Source organism: Bubalus kerabau, chromosome 19 (genome assembly GCF_029407905.1).
Source record: "Bubalus kerabau isolate K-KA32 ecotype Philippines breed swamp buffalo chromosome 19, PCC_UOA_SB_1v2, whole genome shotgun sequence".
Taxonomy (NCBI): Eukaryota; Metazoa; Chordata; class Mammalia; order Artiodactyla; family Bovidae; genus Bubalus; species Bubalus kerabau.
The window spans coordinates 43025880-43040844 of NC_073642.1; the positions used below are offsets into that span (position 1 = coordinate 43025880).

Below are 14965 nucleotides of genomic sequence, written 5' to 3' on the forward strand. Positions count from 1 at the left end.
TATTTCTCTATGAGAAATACGTTCATAGTTATTTTAAATAGTGCTTGCTGTTGATAAGTCACATTAGTCGTGTCCGACTCTGTGCGACCCCAGATACGGCAACCCACCAGGCTCCCCCGTCCCTGGGATTCTCCAGGCAAGAATACTGGAGTGGGTTGCCATGTCCTTCTCCAATGCGTGAAAGTGAAAAGTGAAAGGGAAGTCGCTTAGTTGTGTCCAAGTCTTCGCAACCCCATGGACTGCAGCCTACCAGGCTCCTCAGTCCATGGGATTTCCCAGGCAAGAGTACTGGAGTGGGGTGCCATCGCCTTCTCCGAAATAGTGCTTGGCATGTGGTAAATTGATAAAATTAAAAAGTATATACGTTATTTTGTGATAATACTGTCAAATACATATATTAAGTGAATATAAGATGAGAGATCACCGTAGAGGTATAGAGTTAGGTTCACAAAACTTCATGAAAAAGGTAAATCACCAGTTTTGAGTATTTTGATTGGTTTTTAGGAAGAACAAAAGATATTTTAAGAGGGGGAAGTCATTTGTACAGAGGTATAAGATTGTGTCTAGGCAAGTTAAGATACAATAGGAAACTGTCCCAGTTGAGGGTATTGTGCAATATCATTGCCTTTATAGGGAGGCCTGGCGTGCTGCAGTCCATGGGGTCACAAAGAGTTGGACACAACTGAGCAACTGAACTAAAACTTATAAGAGTCTGCTAAACTGAAGAGCTAGTTCAATTTCAAAAGCAGTTAGTTAAGCAGGGCGTAAGCAGTAAGAAAATTGTTTTGTACTTGAGATTCCAAATAGGGAGGAGATTGGCATCAGGTAGTCTAGATAGGAGGCCGATGTACGCATTCAGTTTTGAAGTGATGAGTACAGAGACCAAATGAGAAATCAACAAAACTAAAAGTTTTATTATATGAAAAGACTAGAAACATAGACCAAAATCTGGCAAAATCAGGTAAAAAGAGAAGGTGTAAACCCTGAGAATGAAAAGGGGAATATAATTACAAATAGATCAGATTAATAAGTGGAGAAACCAATGGCACCAAACTCCAGTACTCTTGCCTGGAAAATCCCATGGACGGAGGAACTTGGTGGGCTGCAGTCCATGGGGTTGCTAAGAGTTGGGCACGACTGAGTGACTTCACTTTCACTTTTCACTTTCCTGCATTGGAGAAGGAAATGGCAACCCACTCCAGTGTTGTTGCCTGGAGAATCCCAAGAACAGGGGGGCCTGGTGGGCTGCCATCTGTGGGGTTGCACAGAGCCGGACACGACTGAAGTGACGTAGCAGCAGCAGGTTAATAAGATAGTAGACAATACTGTCAACAGTTTAGATCAATAAATTTGAAAGTTAAGCAAAGTTGAAGTCCATGACAAGAAAGCTTAGAATAATCATGTAACTGTTAAATAAGTTATGAAGTAGTAGTTACATCTTAGCACAAAAATACCAGGCCCAGGTAATTCTACAGGAGACTTTTTAAGGAACAGGTCATTCCAATGTTCTACAAATCCAGAAAATCAGATCAGATCAGTCGCTCAGTCCTGTCCGACTCTTTGAGACCCCATGAATTGCAGCACGCCAGGCCTCCCTGTCCATCACCAACTCCCGGAGTTCACCCAGACTCACGTCCATCGAGTCAGTGATGCCATCCAGCCATCTCATCCTCTGTCGTCCCCTTCTCCCCCTGCCCCCAATCCCTCCCAGCATCAGAGTCTTTTCCAATGAGTCAACTCTTCGCATGAGGTGGCCAAAGTACTGGAGTTTCAGCTTTAGCATCATTCCTTCCAAAGAAATCCCAGGGCTGATCTCCTTCAGAATGGACTGGTTGGATCTCCTTGCAGTCCAAGGGACCCTCAAGAGTCTTCTCCAACACCACAGTTCAAAAGCATCAATTCTTCGGCGCTCAGCCTTCTTCACAGTCCAACTCTCACATCCATACATGACCACTGGAAAAACCATAGCCTTGACTAGACGGACCTTTGTTGGCAAAGTAATGTCTCTGTTTTTGAATATGCTATCTAGGTTGGTCATAGCTTTCCTTCCAAGGAGTAAGCATCTTTTAATTTCATGGCTGCAGTTACCATCTGCAGTGATTTTGGAGCCCCCCAAAATAAAGTCTGACACTGTTTCCACTGTTTCCCCATCTATTTCCCATGAAGTGGTGGGACCGGATGCCATGATCTTCGTTTTCTGAATGTTGAGCTTTAAGCCAACTTTTTCACTCTCCACTTTCACTTTCATCAAGAGGCTTTTGAGTTCCTCTTCACTTTCTGCCATAAGGGTGGTGTCATCTGCATATCTGAGGTTATTGATTTTTCTCCTGGCAATCTTGATTCCAGCTTGTGCTTCTTCCAGCCCAGCGTTTCTCATGATGTACTCTGCATATAAGTTAAATAAGCAGGGTGACAATATACAGCCTTGACGTACTCCTGTTCCTATTTGGAACCAGTCTGTTGTTCCATGTCCAGTTCTAACTGTTGCATCCTGACCTGCATACAAATTTCTCAAGAGGCAGATCAGGTCGTCTGGTATTTCCATCTCTTTCAGAATTTTCCACAGTTTATTGTGATCCACACAGTCAAAGGCTTTGGCATAGTCAATAAAGCAGAAATAGATGTTTTTCTGAAACTCTCTTGCTTTTTCTATGATCCAGCGGATGTTGGCAATGTGATCTCTGGTTCCTCTGCCTTTTCTAAAACCAGCTTGAACATCAGGAAGTTCACGGTTCACATATTGCTGAAGCCTGGCTTGGAGAATTTTGAGCATTACTTTACTAGCGTATGAGATGAGTGCAACTGGGTGGTAGTTTGAGCATTCTTTGGCATTGCCTTTCTTTGGGATTGGAATGAAAACTGACCTTTTCCAGTCCTGTGGCCACTGCTGAGTTTTCCAAATTTGCTGGCATATTGAGTGCAGCACTTTAGCAGCATCATCTTTCAGGATTTGGAATAGCTCAACTGGAATTCCATCACCTCCACTAGCTTTGTTCGTAATGATGCTTTCTAAGGCCCACTTGACTTCACATTCCAGGATGTCTGGCTCTAGGTCAGTGATCACACCATCGTGATTATCTGGGTTGTGAAAATCTTTTTTGTACAGTTCTTCTGTGTATTCTTGCCACCTCTTCTTAATATCTTCTGCTTCTGTTAGGTCCATACCATTTTTGTCCTTTATCGAGCCCATCTTTGCATGAAATGTTCCTTTGGTATCTCTGATTTTCTTGAAGAGATCCCTAGTCTTTCCCATTCTGTTGTTTTCCTCTATTTCTTTGCATTGATCGCTGAAGAAGGCTTTCTTATCTCTTCTTGCTATTCTTTGGAACTCTGCATTCAGATGTTTATATCTTTCCTTTTCTCCTTTGCTTTTCGCTTCTCTTCTTTTCACAGCTACTTGTAAGGCCTCCCCAGAAAGCCATTTTGCTTTTTTGCATTTCTTTTCCATGGGGATGGTCTTGATCTCTGTCTCCTGTACAGTGTCACGAACCTCTTTCCATAGTTCATCAGGCACTCTATCTATCAGATCTAGACCCTTAAATCTATTTCTCACTTCCACTGTATAATCATAAGGGATTTGATTTAGGTCATACCTGAATGGTCTAGTGGTTTCCCCTACTTTCTTCAATTTAAGTCTGAATTTGGCAATAAGGAGTTCATGGTCTGAGCCACAGTCAGCTCCTGGTCTTGTTTTTGCTGACTGTATAGAGCTTCTCCATCTTCGGCTGCAAAGAACATAATCAATCTGATTTCGGTGTTGACCATCTGGTGATGTCCATGTGTAGAGTCTTCTCTTGTGTTGTTGGAAGAGGGTGTTTGTTAATGACCAATGCATTTTCTTGGCAAAACTCTATTAGTCTTTGCCCTGCTTCTTTCTGTATTCCAAGGCCAAATTTGCCTGTTACTCCAGGTGTTTCTTGACTTCCTACTTTTGCATTCCAGTCCCCTATAATGAAAAGGACATCTTTTTGGGGTGTTCTAAAAGGTCTTGTAGGTCTCCATAGAACCATTCAACTTCAGCCTCTTCAGCATTACTGGTTGGGGCATAGACTTGGATTACTGTGATATTGAATGGTTTGCCTTGAAAACAAACAGAGATCATTCTGTCGTTTTTGAGATTGCATCCAGGTACTGCATTTTGGGCTCTTTTTTTGACCATGATGGCCACTTCATTTCTTCTGAGGGATTCCTGTCCGCAGTAGTAGATATAATGGTCATCTGAGTTAAATTCACCCATTCCAGTCCATTTCAATTCTCTGATTCCTAGAATGTCGACATTCACTCTTGCCATCTCTTGTTTAACCACTTCCAATTTGCCTTGATTCATGTACCTGACATTCCAGGTTCCTATGCAATATTGCTCTTTACAGCATCAGACTTTGCTTCTATCACCAGTCACATCCACAGCTGGGTATTGTTTTTGCTTTGGCTCCATCCCTTCATTCTTTCTGGACGAGATACCCCTCGTCCAAGGTAAGGAGCAATGGCTGCGCTTTGCTGGAGCAGCTGTGAAGAGATACTCCACTTCCAAGGTAAGAGAAACCCAAGTAAGATGGTAGGTGTTGCAAGAGGGCATCAGAGGGCAAACACACTGAAACCATACTCACAGGAAACTAATCAATCTAATCACACTAGGACCACAGCCTTGTCTAACTCAATGAAACTAAGCCATGCCCGTGGGGCAACCCAAGATGGGCAGGTCATGGTGGAAAGATCTGACAGAATGTGGTCCACTGGAGAAGGGAATGGCAAACCACTTCAGTATTCTTGCCTTGAGAACCCCATGAACAGTATGAAAATGCAAAATGACACGATACTGAAAGAGAAGCTCCCCAGGTCAGTAGGTGCCCAATATACTACTGCAGATCAGTGGAGAAATAACTCCAGAAAGAATGAAGGGATGGAGCCAAAGCAAAAACAATCCAGAAAATAGAGTAGGAGAATTCATTCAATTCATTCTCTGTGAAGTTACCTCTTCTTAGTCCCAGAGCACCATTTTACTTAATGAGTGCACATGCAAAAATTTTAAAGTGCAAGTCCACGGACTCTTAACTGCAACTTTGAAATCCATAACCTCTGAAAATCAAAAATTTTTGTAGAATTTGGCAGCATGATCTGATTTACCCTGTTCTTGGGAAAATCCTACTTGAACTGGTGTGTGAGACTACATATAATCATTGTTTGTCTTATTTTTAAAAATATCCATCGAGTTCACTGCAGATATATTCATGTATTTGAACACAGGGTACTGACCCACAATTGTTGGGGTTGTCAGATGTATTTAAACGCCAAATAAATAAATAAACAAACAATATATAGAAACTACTTGATAAAATTTAATTCATTAGCTTCTTACTAATTTAGTGGAAAGCTACTAAATTAAGAACAGATGAGAGCTTACTTGAGAACAGGTATCTATAAATACGCAAACAAGTGACTCACTTTAAATAATATCCTCATGAGGGAAATAAATTCCCTTTTCACCCAGAAACTAGATAGAATATTTATAATATCACCACTTCCAGTCAATATTATACAGAGATCCTAGTTAAAGCAAAAAGATAAGGAAAAAATAATAAAAGCATGAGTATTGGAAAGAAACAAAACTTTCATTAGTGGCTGATAATATGATTGGCCTATGTAAAAGCCAAATAGGATCTACAGATAAATTATAAATAAAAGAGCAAAGTTAGTTCCATATGTCATCAATAATCAAGTCAGTTGCATCTCTATACCTCAGCAATAAATAACTAGAAAAAGTAGTTAGAGAAGACACCATTTACAAAAGCATAGCAGATTATCTAGTGCCTGGGAGTAATTGTAACATAATGTGCAAACCTCTGTGTTGAAAAGCATAAAACATTATTTTAAGTCATTAAAGAGTATCTAAATAAATGGGGAGCTGTTGCCTTCCTGTCCATGAATGTGGCTTATCACAAAGAAATTATTGTTCTTCAGGCTGTACATCTCTAAATTGTGTTGTTTCACTCAAAGTGTCAAAGATTTTTCAAGAAATTTTACACAGATTCTAATACAAATATGGAAGAGTAGTAAATATAAATATCGAATAGCTAGGACACTTCTGAAGAAGAAAGGCAGAGGTGGAGTGGTGATGTATGTGCTTATTCTGTCAAATTGTGTAGAACTTTAGTATTTAACACAGTGTGGTATTGGCATAGAGACAGTCACATTGACCAGTAAAATAGAACAGAGAGCTCCCAAATATACAGGCCTCTAACTCAGAACTGTACTTCCAAGTCACCTAAGGCTGTTGAACACTTGAAATGTGGCTAATCTAAATTAGGATAAACTGGTCTACAGGGTAAGTAAAGGCTTCCCTGAGACTTGTCGTTTTTTAGATCTGATAGATGAATAGAACTTAACTAGGGGAGTGGTTAGGTGGATGGAAGAATATTTAATCCTAAATGAATATAATGTGCATGTTCTTAAAGGAGGTCACTGTGACTAGTCAATGATCTAAAACAATTGTTGACAAACTTTCTGTAAAGAGCTAAATAATAAATATATGAGGCTTTGAAGATGTAATACATCCTGTATCATAACTGCTCAGTTTTACTGTTGCAGTGCATAAGCAGCCATGGACAATATGTAAATGAATTGAGTATGGCTATTTTCAAAAAACAGGCAACAGGGTAAACTGGTCTGCTAGGCCATAGTTGGCTGATACCTGATCTATGGGAGAGAATAGTACAAAGAGAGATTTGAGAGTGGGGACTGGACTCAGACCTTTTTAGTACTGTTGGACTTTTTGTTATTGAGCCTAAGAGTAAATTGAAATGAACAGAGTTAGTGAATCTGGAATCACTTGGTTTCAGTGTTAGTATGGGTTGAGTGATATGGAAGACCACTAGGCATTTACAGTAGCCTAAGTGAATCGTGATGAACGATTTGAATAGTTGGAGTCTGGAAGGAGAATGGTGGCAATGGATAGAATGGGATGGATTTGGTGAATATATATTGCATATATGAGGGAAGGGTAAAGATGATGAATGAGAGAGGAAAGATACCGCCTTGGTTTCTAGCTTGTGCAGCTTAATCAGTGATGATGCTGTTCCTTACATGAAGTGAAGTCGCCCAGTCGTGTCTGACTGTAGCCTACCAGGCTTCTCTGTCCATGGGATTTTCCAGGCAATAGTACTGGAGTGGATTGCCATTTCCTTCTCCAGGGGATCTTCCTGACCCAGGGATCGAACCCAGGTCTCCCGCATTCTAGACAGATGCTTAACTGTCTGAGCCACCAGGGAAGTTCTTTACATAGAGCATTGGAAATTTGCCAGGTTTGGAATTGAGGGGTAGAAGTTAGAGTTCAGGTGGAGATGTCAAGTAGGTATTTAGATATGCAGATCTTCAGAGAAGAGGTGTGAATTGGAGATACATATTTAGGAGACAGTGAAGCAGAGATGGCAGTAGATGAAATGACATAGGGAGAGTGAATACAGTTGTCTAACTCAGCCTTGAAGAGCTACCAATGTTGAATGGCCAGGTAGCAGAGATGATCCTTAAAGGTAGGGAGAGTAAACAAAGATCACATACCCTTTCTTAGCTGATTGCCTCACCTGTAAATTAAGAATTACAATATTTTCCTTGGAATTGTGGTAGAAATTGGAACTATGTGTTTCAAATGCCTGACATGTAGCAGTGCTCAATAAATGCTATCATAATGTGCTTCATGCCTGAAATATCCCAGTATACTCCATCTGTATTTCAGAATAGTCCTCTATCCTATTTGCTGGATTACTTTCCTGACTCACTTTTAAATTAAATACTCCTAACTTTTGCACTTAGGTGATTTCTGATCCTAAGTTTATGCACTTCTTTTCTTTCTTTTATTTCTCTCTGAGAGAAAAGTTCATTCTCTTAACCTTTGTTCTTTGATTCCAACATGGGAGCTATAGTCTAGGAATATTTTCTTAGGTTCCTTGACATCTGGAAAATCATAACATTTGGGCATTAGCGGCATTTAAAAGAGGCTCAAAGACCTGATTCTCCTAATGTGGGCTTTAATTGTCATTTCTGCCAATCAGAGATGGCTTTATGCTTAACTATCTTTTGTTCTGTACCCCCAAAGGAGTTTAGTATTAGTTGTGGGAACAAGAGCTGTAAGATAGTCCTTGATTTGGAAAGATTTGTAAGGATTATTTTCTTAAATCATGGCCCATTATACATATATATTTCTATGTAAAGGGAATTTTCTAAAACAGTACCTACTTTATAAGTTATTTTGATTTTTTGGCCTATTATAGTGAAAAAATAGGTGCTGGTTTATGACCTATTAAATTGATTTTGTAACTTACAAGTGCTTGTAAAACAGTGCTTAAGAGAATGAACTAAATGAGAAATTTTGAGTTGTATTGATAAAATTGCCAGTTTTTAACACATGCATGCAATGAAGTGAGATGTACTTGTCTTTTCTTCAGTATCCATTTTGGTGCTATCCTCTTGATTCAGATAGTAAATAGTAGAATACTTGGTGAATTTTGTGGTGCATTAGAATAAGCTGGCGGAGAAGGCAGTGGCACCCCACTCCAGTACTTTTGCCTGGAAAACCGCGTGGACGGAGGAGCCTGGTAGGCTGCAGTCCATGGGGTCCCTAGAGTCTGACACGACTGAGCGACTTCACTTTCACTTTTCACTTTAATGCATTAGAGAAGGAAATGGCAACCCACTCCAGTGTTCTTGCCTGGAGAATCCCAGGGACGCGGGAGCCTGGTGGGCTTCCGTCTATGGGGTCGCATAGAGTTGGACACGACTGAAGCGATTTAGCAGCAGCAGAATAAGCTGGTATTCTAATGATTTTTCATTTTCAGCCTTTTTAAAAGTTGTTTTCCTGTTGTTTCCAGGTCGTGAATCTTTTCATCCACTTATTTTTATTAGCAACTACCAACTGGTATTTTACCCTCAGATGTTCCTTCCAATCCATATTATTATTTTTTTTTATTTTATTGCTCCCTTCTTACTAAAACCCCTCTATCAGTATCTTAGAAGATTCTGCTGCTTTAGCTGTTGTACTAGGGCTTAGAGCCTATTAAGGAAAGAATACCAAAGTAGGTATGTTCTCTTCAAAACAAATGGGAGGGATATCTATATATTGAATCAGAAGATGTTAATTTATTATTAGTAAGTAGTGAATTGATACCAAGCTATTACTATGGTAGATCCTTTAGAATAGTAAATCTTAAGTTTAGAATTATTAGACTTCTGACTTCTAGAACCTCAGTCTTTATTAAGTAAAATGCCCAGTTTGAAAATACTGTCAAGCCAAACAGTGGTAACAAGAACTTTCTCTTGATCTAGAAATTGTTCATCCCAGATACAAAAGTAATGAAATATGTGAAAATATGTCTGTGTTGAACTGCTGTTTGTCTATATCAGAATGTATAAGTTATAGGGTAAGTTGCATGTTGTTTTTTTTTAATGTATATCACTTTTTTAGTGTAACCTTCTGACGGTTACTTAAGTGACTGTTGGTGTTCACATCTGAGAGAAACTAGAGTCCTGAAAGAATTATATTTAAGGCTAATTAAAAATTGAATGCTTGAAAAACTTACTATAGAAAGAGGAGTTCTTAGAGGTCAGATACAGATAATGTAGTTTGTACCTGTTTAATGAACAGGGTCATTTAACCAGGTCTTAAACTGCTTGACAGTTTCAGATTTTCTATTTTTTATCTATTTTTTTTTTTTTTAATTTAAAGATTTCTGGGCAGTTGATATAGGGTGCCCATTGTATCTATTATTACCTTGCAGACACTTCCTTAATGGAGAGAATAAGGGTCACTTTTGTAAAGGAAGTGTGTTCAGAAGAATGAGAAAACTGCTTTCCCAGATTCCTCAGTCAGCGTCAGCATCTTTTCCAGTTTCATTGCTGTGAGTTGGGTCCTGTCTCCATTCCTAACCAATGAAGTCTGGCCAGGAGAGTAGAATTATGCTGCTGAATGTTGACCTGAGCCTTTAGAGCTCTGGGTGAGGTTGGCTTCCCCCAAATTAGGGTAATTTCTAAGGGATGAAAGCCAGTGTCTACTGCAGGCTGGATTTATATCTTGTTTATAGTTGATCTCCATGTCCTCGCACAATGTGTTGTACTATGATCAATTGAAGTCAGTATGAATATATGACTTTTTTTTGTAGTGGTAATAAAACAACCATTTATTTATATATATATATATTAATAATTGCATTTATTTGACTCAAGAAATTGTTTTTTTATCCAATAAGCATCTTACTGAATGCTTGCTATGACAGAGGAACTGTCCAAAGTTATGACTTGGTCGTGGGCTCTGCTCTCAGGAATTCAGTCTAGTAAATTTGGTTTTGTTGAATATTAAGCATTTTTTTATATTTTCATCAAGGTTAGTAAAACTTCTGGAATCTCTCATTTGGAAAGCATTTACTTAGGTGTCTTTAGTAACAGCTTCTATTGCTTTCATACTGGCTAATTGGCTAAATATGTTCTGCCTCTGATTGATTAGTTCTAAAGTGTTTCAGAAATTTCTCATGAAGTTAAAATTGGTTTCTTTAGTAGCATTTCTGGTGCTGGTGACATCAATTAATGGTATGACATAAGTGTGAATATATGAGTATTTCTGCCTGTATTTTACTGTTTGCTGTTTCTTTGGATTTGGTTTTTGCTGTGGGTTTGACCAAGATCTATTGCTCTTCAAATTCAGAATAAAATGTAATTCAGAATGGTTAGTGTTTAAAGTATATTTTGATTGACATGTTCTAATAAGACTTATTTTAAATGATTGTCAGTGGTATGCTTGTTTTTTACTAATTTAAGAGCAAATGTTAATGTCTTCAGTGTGTGTTTTTTCTTAGTTTTCATAGTAGTATGTTGAATGTTTAGCAAAACCTGGCATAGCACAAATTATTGAAGTTACTCTTAGTTCTATAGCATTATAATTTTTAGAATATGTTTAGTTAATGAAACTGGAGCCTATTATACGAAGTGAAGTCAAAAAGAATAACACTAATACAGTATATTAACATATATATGGAATTTAGAAAGATGATAATGATGACCCTATATGCAAGACAGCAAGAGAGACGTAGATGTAAAGAACAGACTTTTGAACTCTGTGAGAGAAGGTGAGGGTGGGATGATTTGAGAGAATAGCACTGAAACATGCATGTTACCATATGTGAAACAGATGACCAGTGCAAGTCCAATGCATGAAGCGGGGCACTCAAAGCCGGTGCTCTGGGACAACCCAGAGGGATGGGGTGGGGGGAGATTCAGGATGGGAGGACACATGTACACCCATGGCTTGATTAATGTTGATGTATGGTAAAAACCACCACCAAAATATAAACCAAAATATATATATATATATATCAAGGAGGCACTTAACTCCTGTAACACAAAATATGTGTTCTTACTATAATTTTATATCAGTGGGCAGTTGTTACTCTTCCAAGACTTATGAGTCTATAGGGTTATCAATTTTATGTGCTCCAAAATTTTATGTACTGCAAATTGTCCCGCTCAGCCCTAGAAGAGTTATTTCTACAGTAGGTATTGTTGTATAATTTTCAGCTCTTAACTTTTTCTTGTCATCATAGTCGGTGTGTTGAAAGAGCCGTCAATAGGACTTAATCTGTGACTATGTAAAGAGATGCCTCAGAGGAAGGACGACTGCTTTTTAAAAGTAGTAATTTCTGATGTTTGCAGTTCTTAGAACAAAATATCAAGGGTATGACAAAAGTCGTCTTGAGAAAGTAACTTTGTCCAAATAAAAGGTACATTTTGCATGTGCATGTGTAATTGTTTTGAGCTTTCTGGAAATTGTTCTTAGCCTTTGAGAATCTAAGGAAGGGTTTGGGAAAAAGGAAAAATGCACATTTGCAAAATTTTAGTGGCATTTTAAAGGTTTCTTATGTACTTACTAAAACTGTGGACTCTAGAACCTTTGTTGATGTAAGAGGAGAACACACTTGAATTTTTCTTCATTCTTTACTGATGCTCTCATTGTTGGATTGGCAAATCACTAGAGTACCAGAAAGAACCTAACAGATGACATGAAAAGCAAAGGGAGAAGTAGTGGTTTTAAGAATAAAATGCTGGGTATAATATAAAACTTATTTTCCTTTTAATACACTTGAAAATAAATATTTGGAAAGCTGGGAAGAAATCTACTCATCCTTTACTGGAATAGATTTTGCTAGGTCACCCTCCTGGTGGTGGTGTTCAGTCGCTCAGTTGTGTTCAGCTTCCTCATCCTTCACTGTCTCCTGGAGTTTGCTCAGATTCATGTCCATTGAGTCGATGATGTGACTCCAGATTTAATTATTTTTTGTAATAAAGTTGTTAATGGCATTTTAAAATGCCTGCCAGGTAGATAATATATGTGGAAATGCTTTATAGAAAGATGTCATCTTAGAGATTAATCAGTGTGAGAACCATTTTGTCTGATTAGTATATAAAGAACCCAGACCACGTTTTATTTGCCCTCAGTTTTCTCTTCCCTCTTTTCACATAGTGTTAGGTTAAAGGGTGTAAGAGAGTATTCACAATATCTCTCATTTGTAAAGCGTTTGGACGTCTCAGCACCTAACATTTCTCATAGAATTGGTTTTTTTCTAAAGTATTAAGTAGATCTTCACAGAATACTGGCTCCCATTAAAGACTTCTTTCTTATATTGGTGTGTTACGCTATGGGCTTCCCTAGTAGCTCAGGTGGTAAAGAATCCGCCTGCAACGTGGGTGACCCAGTTCGATTCCTGGGTCAGGAAGATCCCCTGGAGAAGGGATCGGCTCCCCACTCCAGTATTCTTGGGCTTCCCTGGTGGCTCAGCTGGTAAGAAATCCACCTGTAATGTGGGAGACCTGGATTTGATCCCTGGGTTAGGAAGATACTCTGGAGAAGGAAACAGCTACCCACCCACTCCAGTATTCTTGCCTGAAGGATCCCATGGACAAAGGAGCCTGGCAGGCTACAGTCTATGGGGTTGCAAAGAATTGGACACGACTGAGCAATTAAGCACACACACACATGCTATGGTGTAATATTCTTCCAGCATAATCACTTTATAGTAGTTTTACTGCTTTGTAGTTCAGTAAGTTTTATTTTTATTATTACATTGTAAGCTTTTTGAGGGCTGTTATGATTATCACTCATCTTTGTGTACCCTATAGTAGTGATTCTCAATCCTGAATTTAAAAAAAACTCAGACTTCTCGGGGTTATATTTATTGCCATCTCCCAAATTTGAATTCTCAGTCCTTGTTATTAGCTAGCACAATGGTTCTCAACCACGGTCAGTTTTGACCTGCAGTGAGCGTCTTGCAATGCCTGAAGACATTTTTGGCTGTCAGAACTAGGGTGGGGGTTTGCTACTGATAGCTGTTGGGTAAAGGCCAGGGATGCTGCTAAACACCCTGTAATTCAAAATGTCAATAATACTGAAGTTGAGAAACTCTGTCTAGCTGAATGGGTCTTTAAGGAAATTCCTGTGCGTTCTAGAAGTCAATCATACGAGGCATGTTTGTACCTGCTCATTAGGAGAGGCAGGTTTTTCCTCACAGGTCATAGATATTACTTCCCTATCCTCACCATGATTGGTTAAGAATGTTTTTTCATGAAGGAGGTACTCTGGGTCTAAACTACATGCTATTGCTATTTATTTTAGTTGGCTGATCTTTATTCTGCCATAAAACATGTTTCCATTTCATTGTCACAGTCTTAGTTGAGGTTATCATAACTTCCTACTTGGATTATTGCAGTGACCTTTTTAAGAAAAATTTAATTTGATTCATTGTAGATGGACATACCATTGTAAGAAATAATGCAGAAAGATTCCATGTACCCTTTGTCCAGTTTCCCATAAAGGTAATATCTTACAAAACTAGTACAATATCACAAACAGGATATTGACATTAACCCACGGGTCTTTCGAGTCTGCCAGGTTTGCTTGTACTCGTGTGTGTGTGTGTGTATTCTGTGAAGTTTTTCACGTGTGTAGCTTTGTGTGCCCTGTCCTGCAGAATACCTAGCATGATGTTATGTACATGGTAAATGCTCAGTTCTTACATTCTGTTGAAGATACATTACCTTATTCCAAATGAATTTGCATAGAGTTGGTTGTTAATTCTTCTTGTAGTTTTATGATAGGAATCATTATTTTGTATGAATCCTGATTTTATTAGGTTCAAATACTTAAGTTTAGGTACACATATATATTGACTCCCATAGGAAAAAAAAACTAGGTATAATAAACTATTTGCATAACTGGTAAATAAACCAGCAGTACTTTGTATGTTTATTAACAGAAACATTATATCGTGAATGCTTTCTCAGGCTCCTGTTTATCAATTTGTTTGCTTCTTTTAGTGTTGACTGAGCACCTGTGTGCCAGATACTGTGCCAAGGTGTAAGTAATAAAAAGGAAAGTTACCCTTTAATATGAAGGTAATAAAAAGGAAATACTCTAGGACAATTTCTAGAGTATTTTGGAAGTCCTACCAATAGGGCTTCTTATGCATTCACTGTAGAGAGTAAGGGAAAATCAAGGTTGATTATTAATTTATGGTATAAGCAATGGTATAAGCAACGGGTAGGTTTAGATTTGCTGGAATAGTGAAGAAGACTAAGCTAAGGGTGAAAACTTTCAGATCAGAGAGAATCAGGACATCTGTTTTGTGCCTTTTATATTATGTTAAAATATCTGTTTATTATTACATTGACATCCCAGTGTTGACATCCCAGTGGAAGTATAAAGGTTAGATGTATGAATCTGATACTCAGAGGAAAAGTTTTCAGGATAGAAGAACATTGAAAGCCATGAGTTTAGATAAATTCACATAAGGACAGAGAATGGGTGGAGAAGGGAGAACTTAGAACTGACACTGGGTAAACCAGAAAGAGTTATAGTAGATGAAACTGAAAAAGGAATTCTTGGTGAGAAAAGAGGAAGAACTAGTAAAGAGTCGTGACATGGGAGCCAAGA

At 38.5% G+C, this 14965-nt stretch overlaps 1 protein-coding gene across 8 annotated transcripts in view; it reads left to right on the forward strand.

Annotated features, from left to right (window-relative positions):
• ARHGAP5 (Rho GTPase activating protein 5) overlaps window positions 1–14965 on the forward strand; it is an 80124-nt gene that overhangs the window by 20279 nt on the left and 44880 nt on the right. The window contains exon 3 of one of the 8 annotated variants that reach the window (XM_055556438.1): window positions 9768–9794. The exons of the other annotated variants lie outside the window; for them this stretch is intronic. Coding sequence (XP_055412413.1) covers window positions 9768–9779 — 12 coding nt within the window. The 3' untranslated portion in view covers window positions 9780–9794. Of the gene's footprint in view, window positions 1–9767; window positions 9795–14965 lie in introns of those variants that run through there. 8 annotated transcript variants of the gene reach the window in all.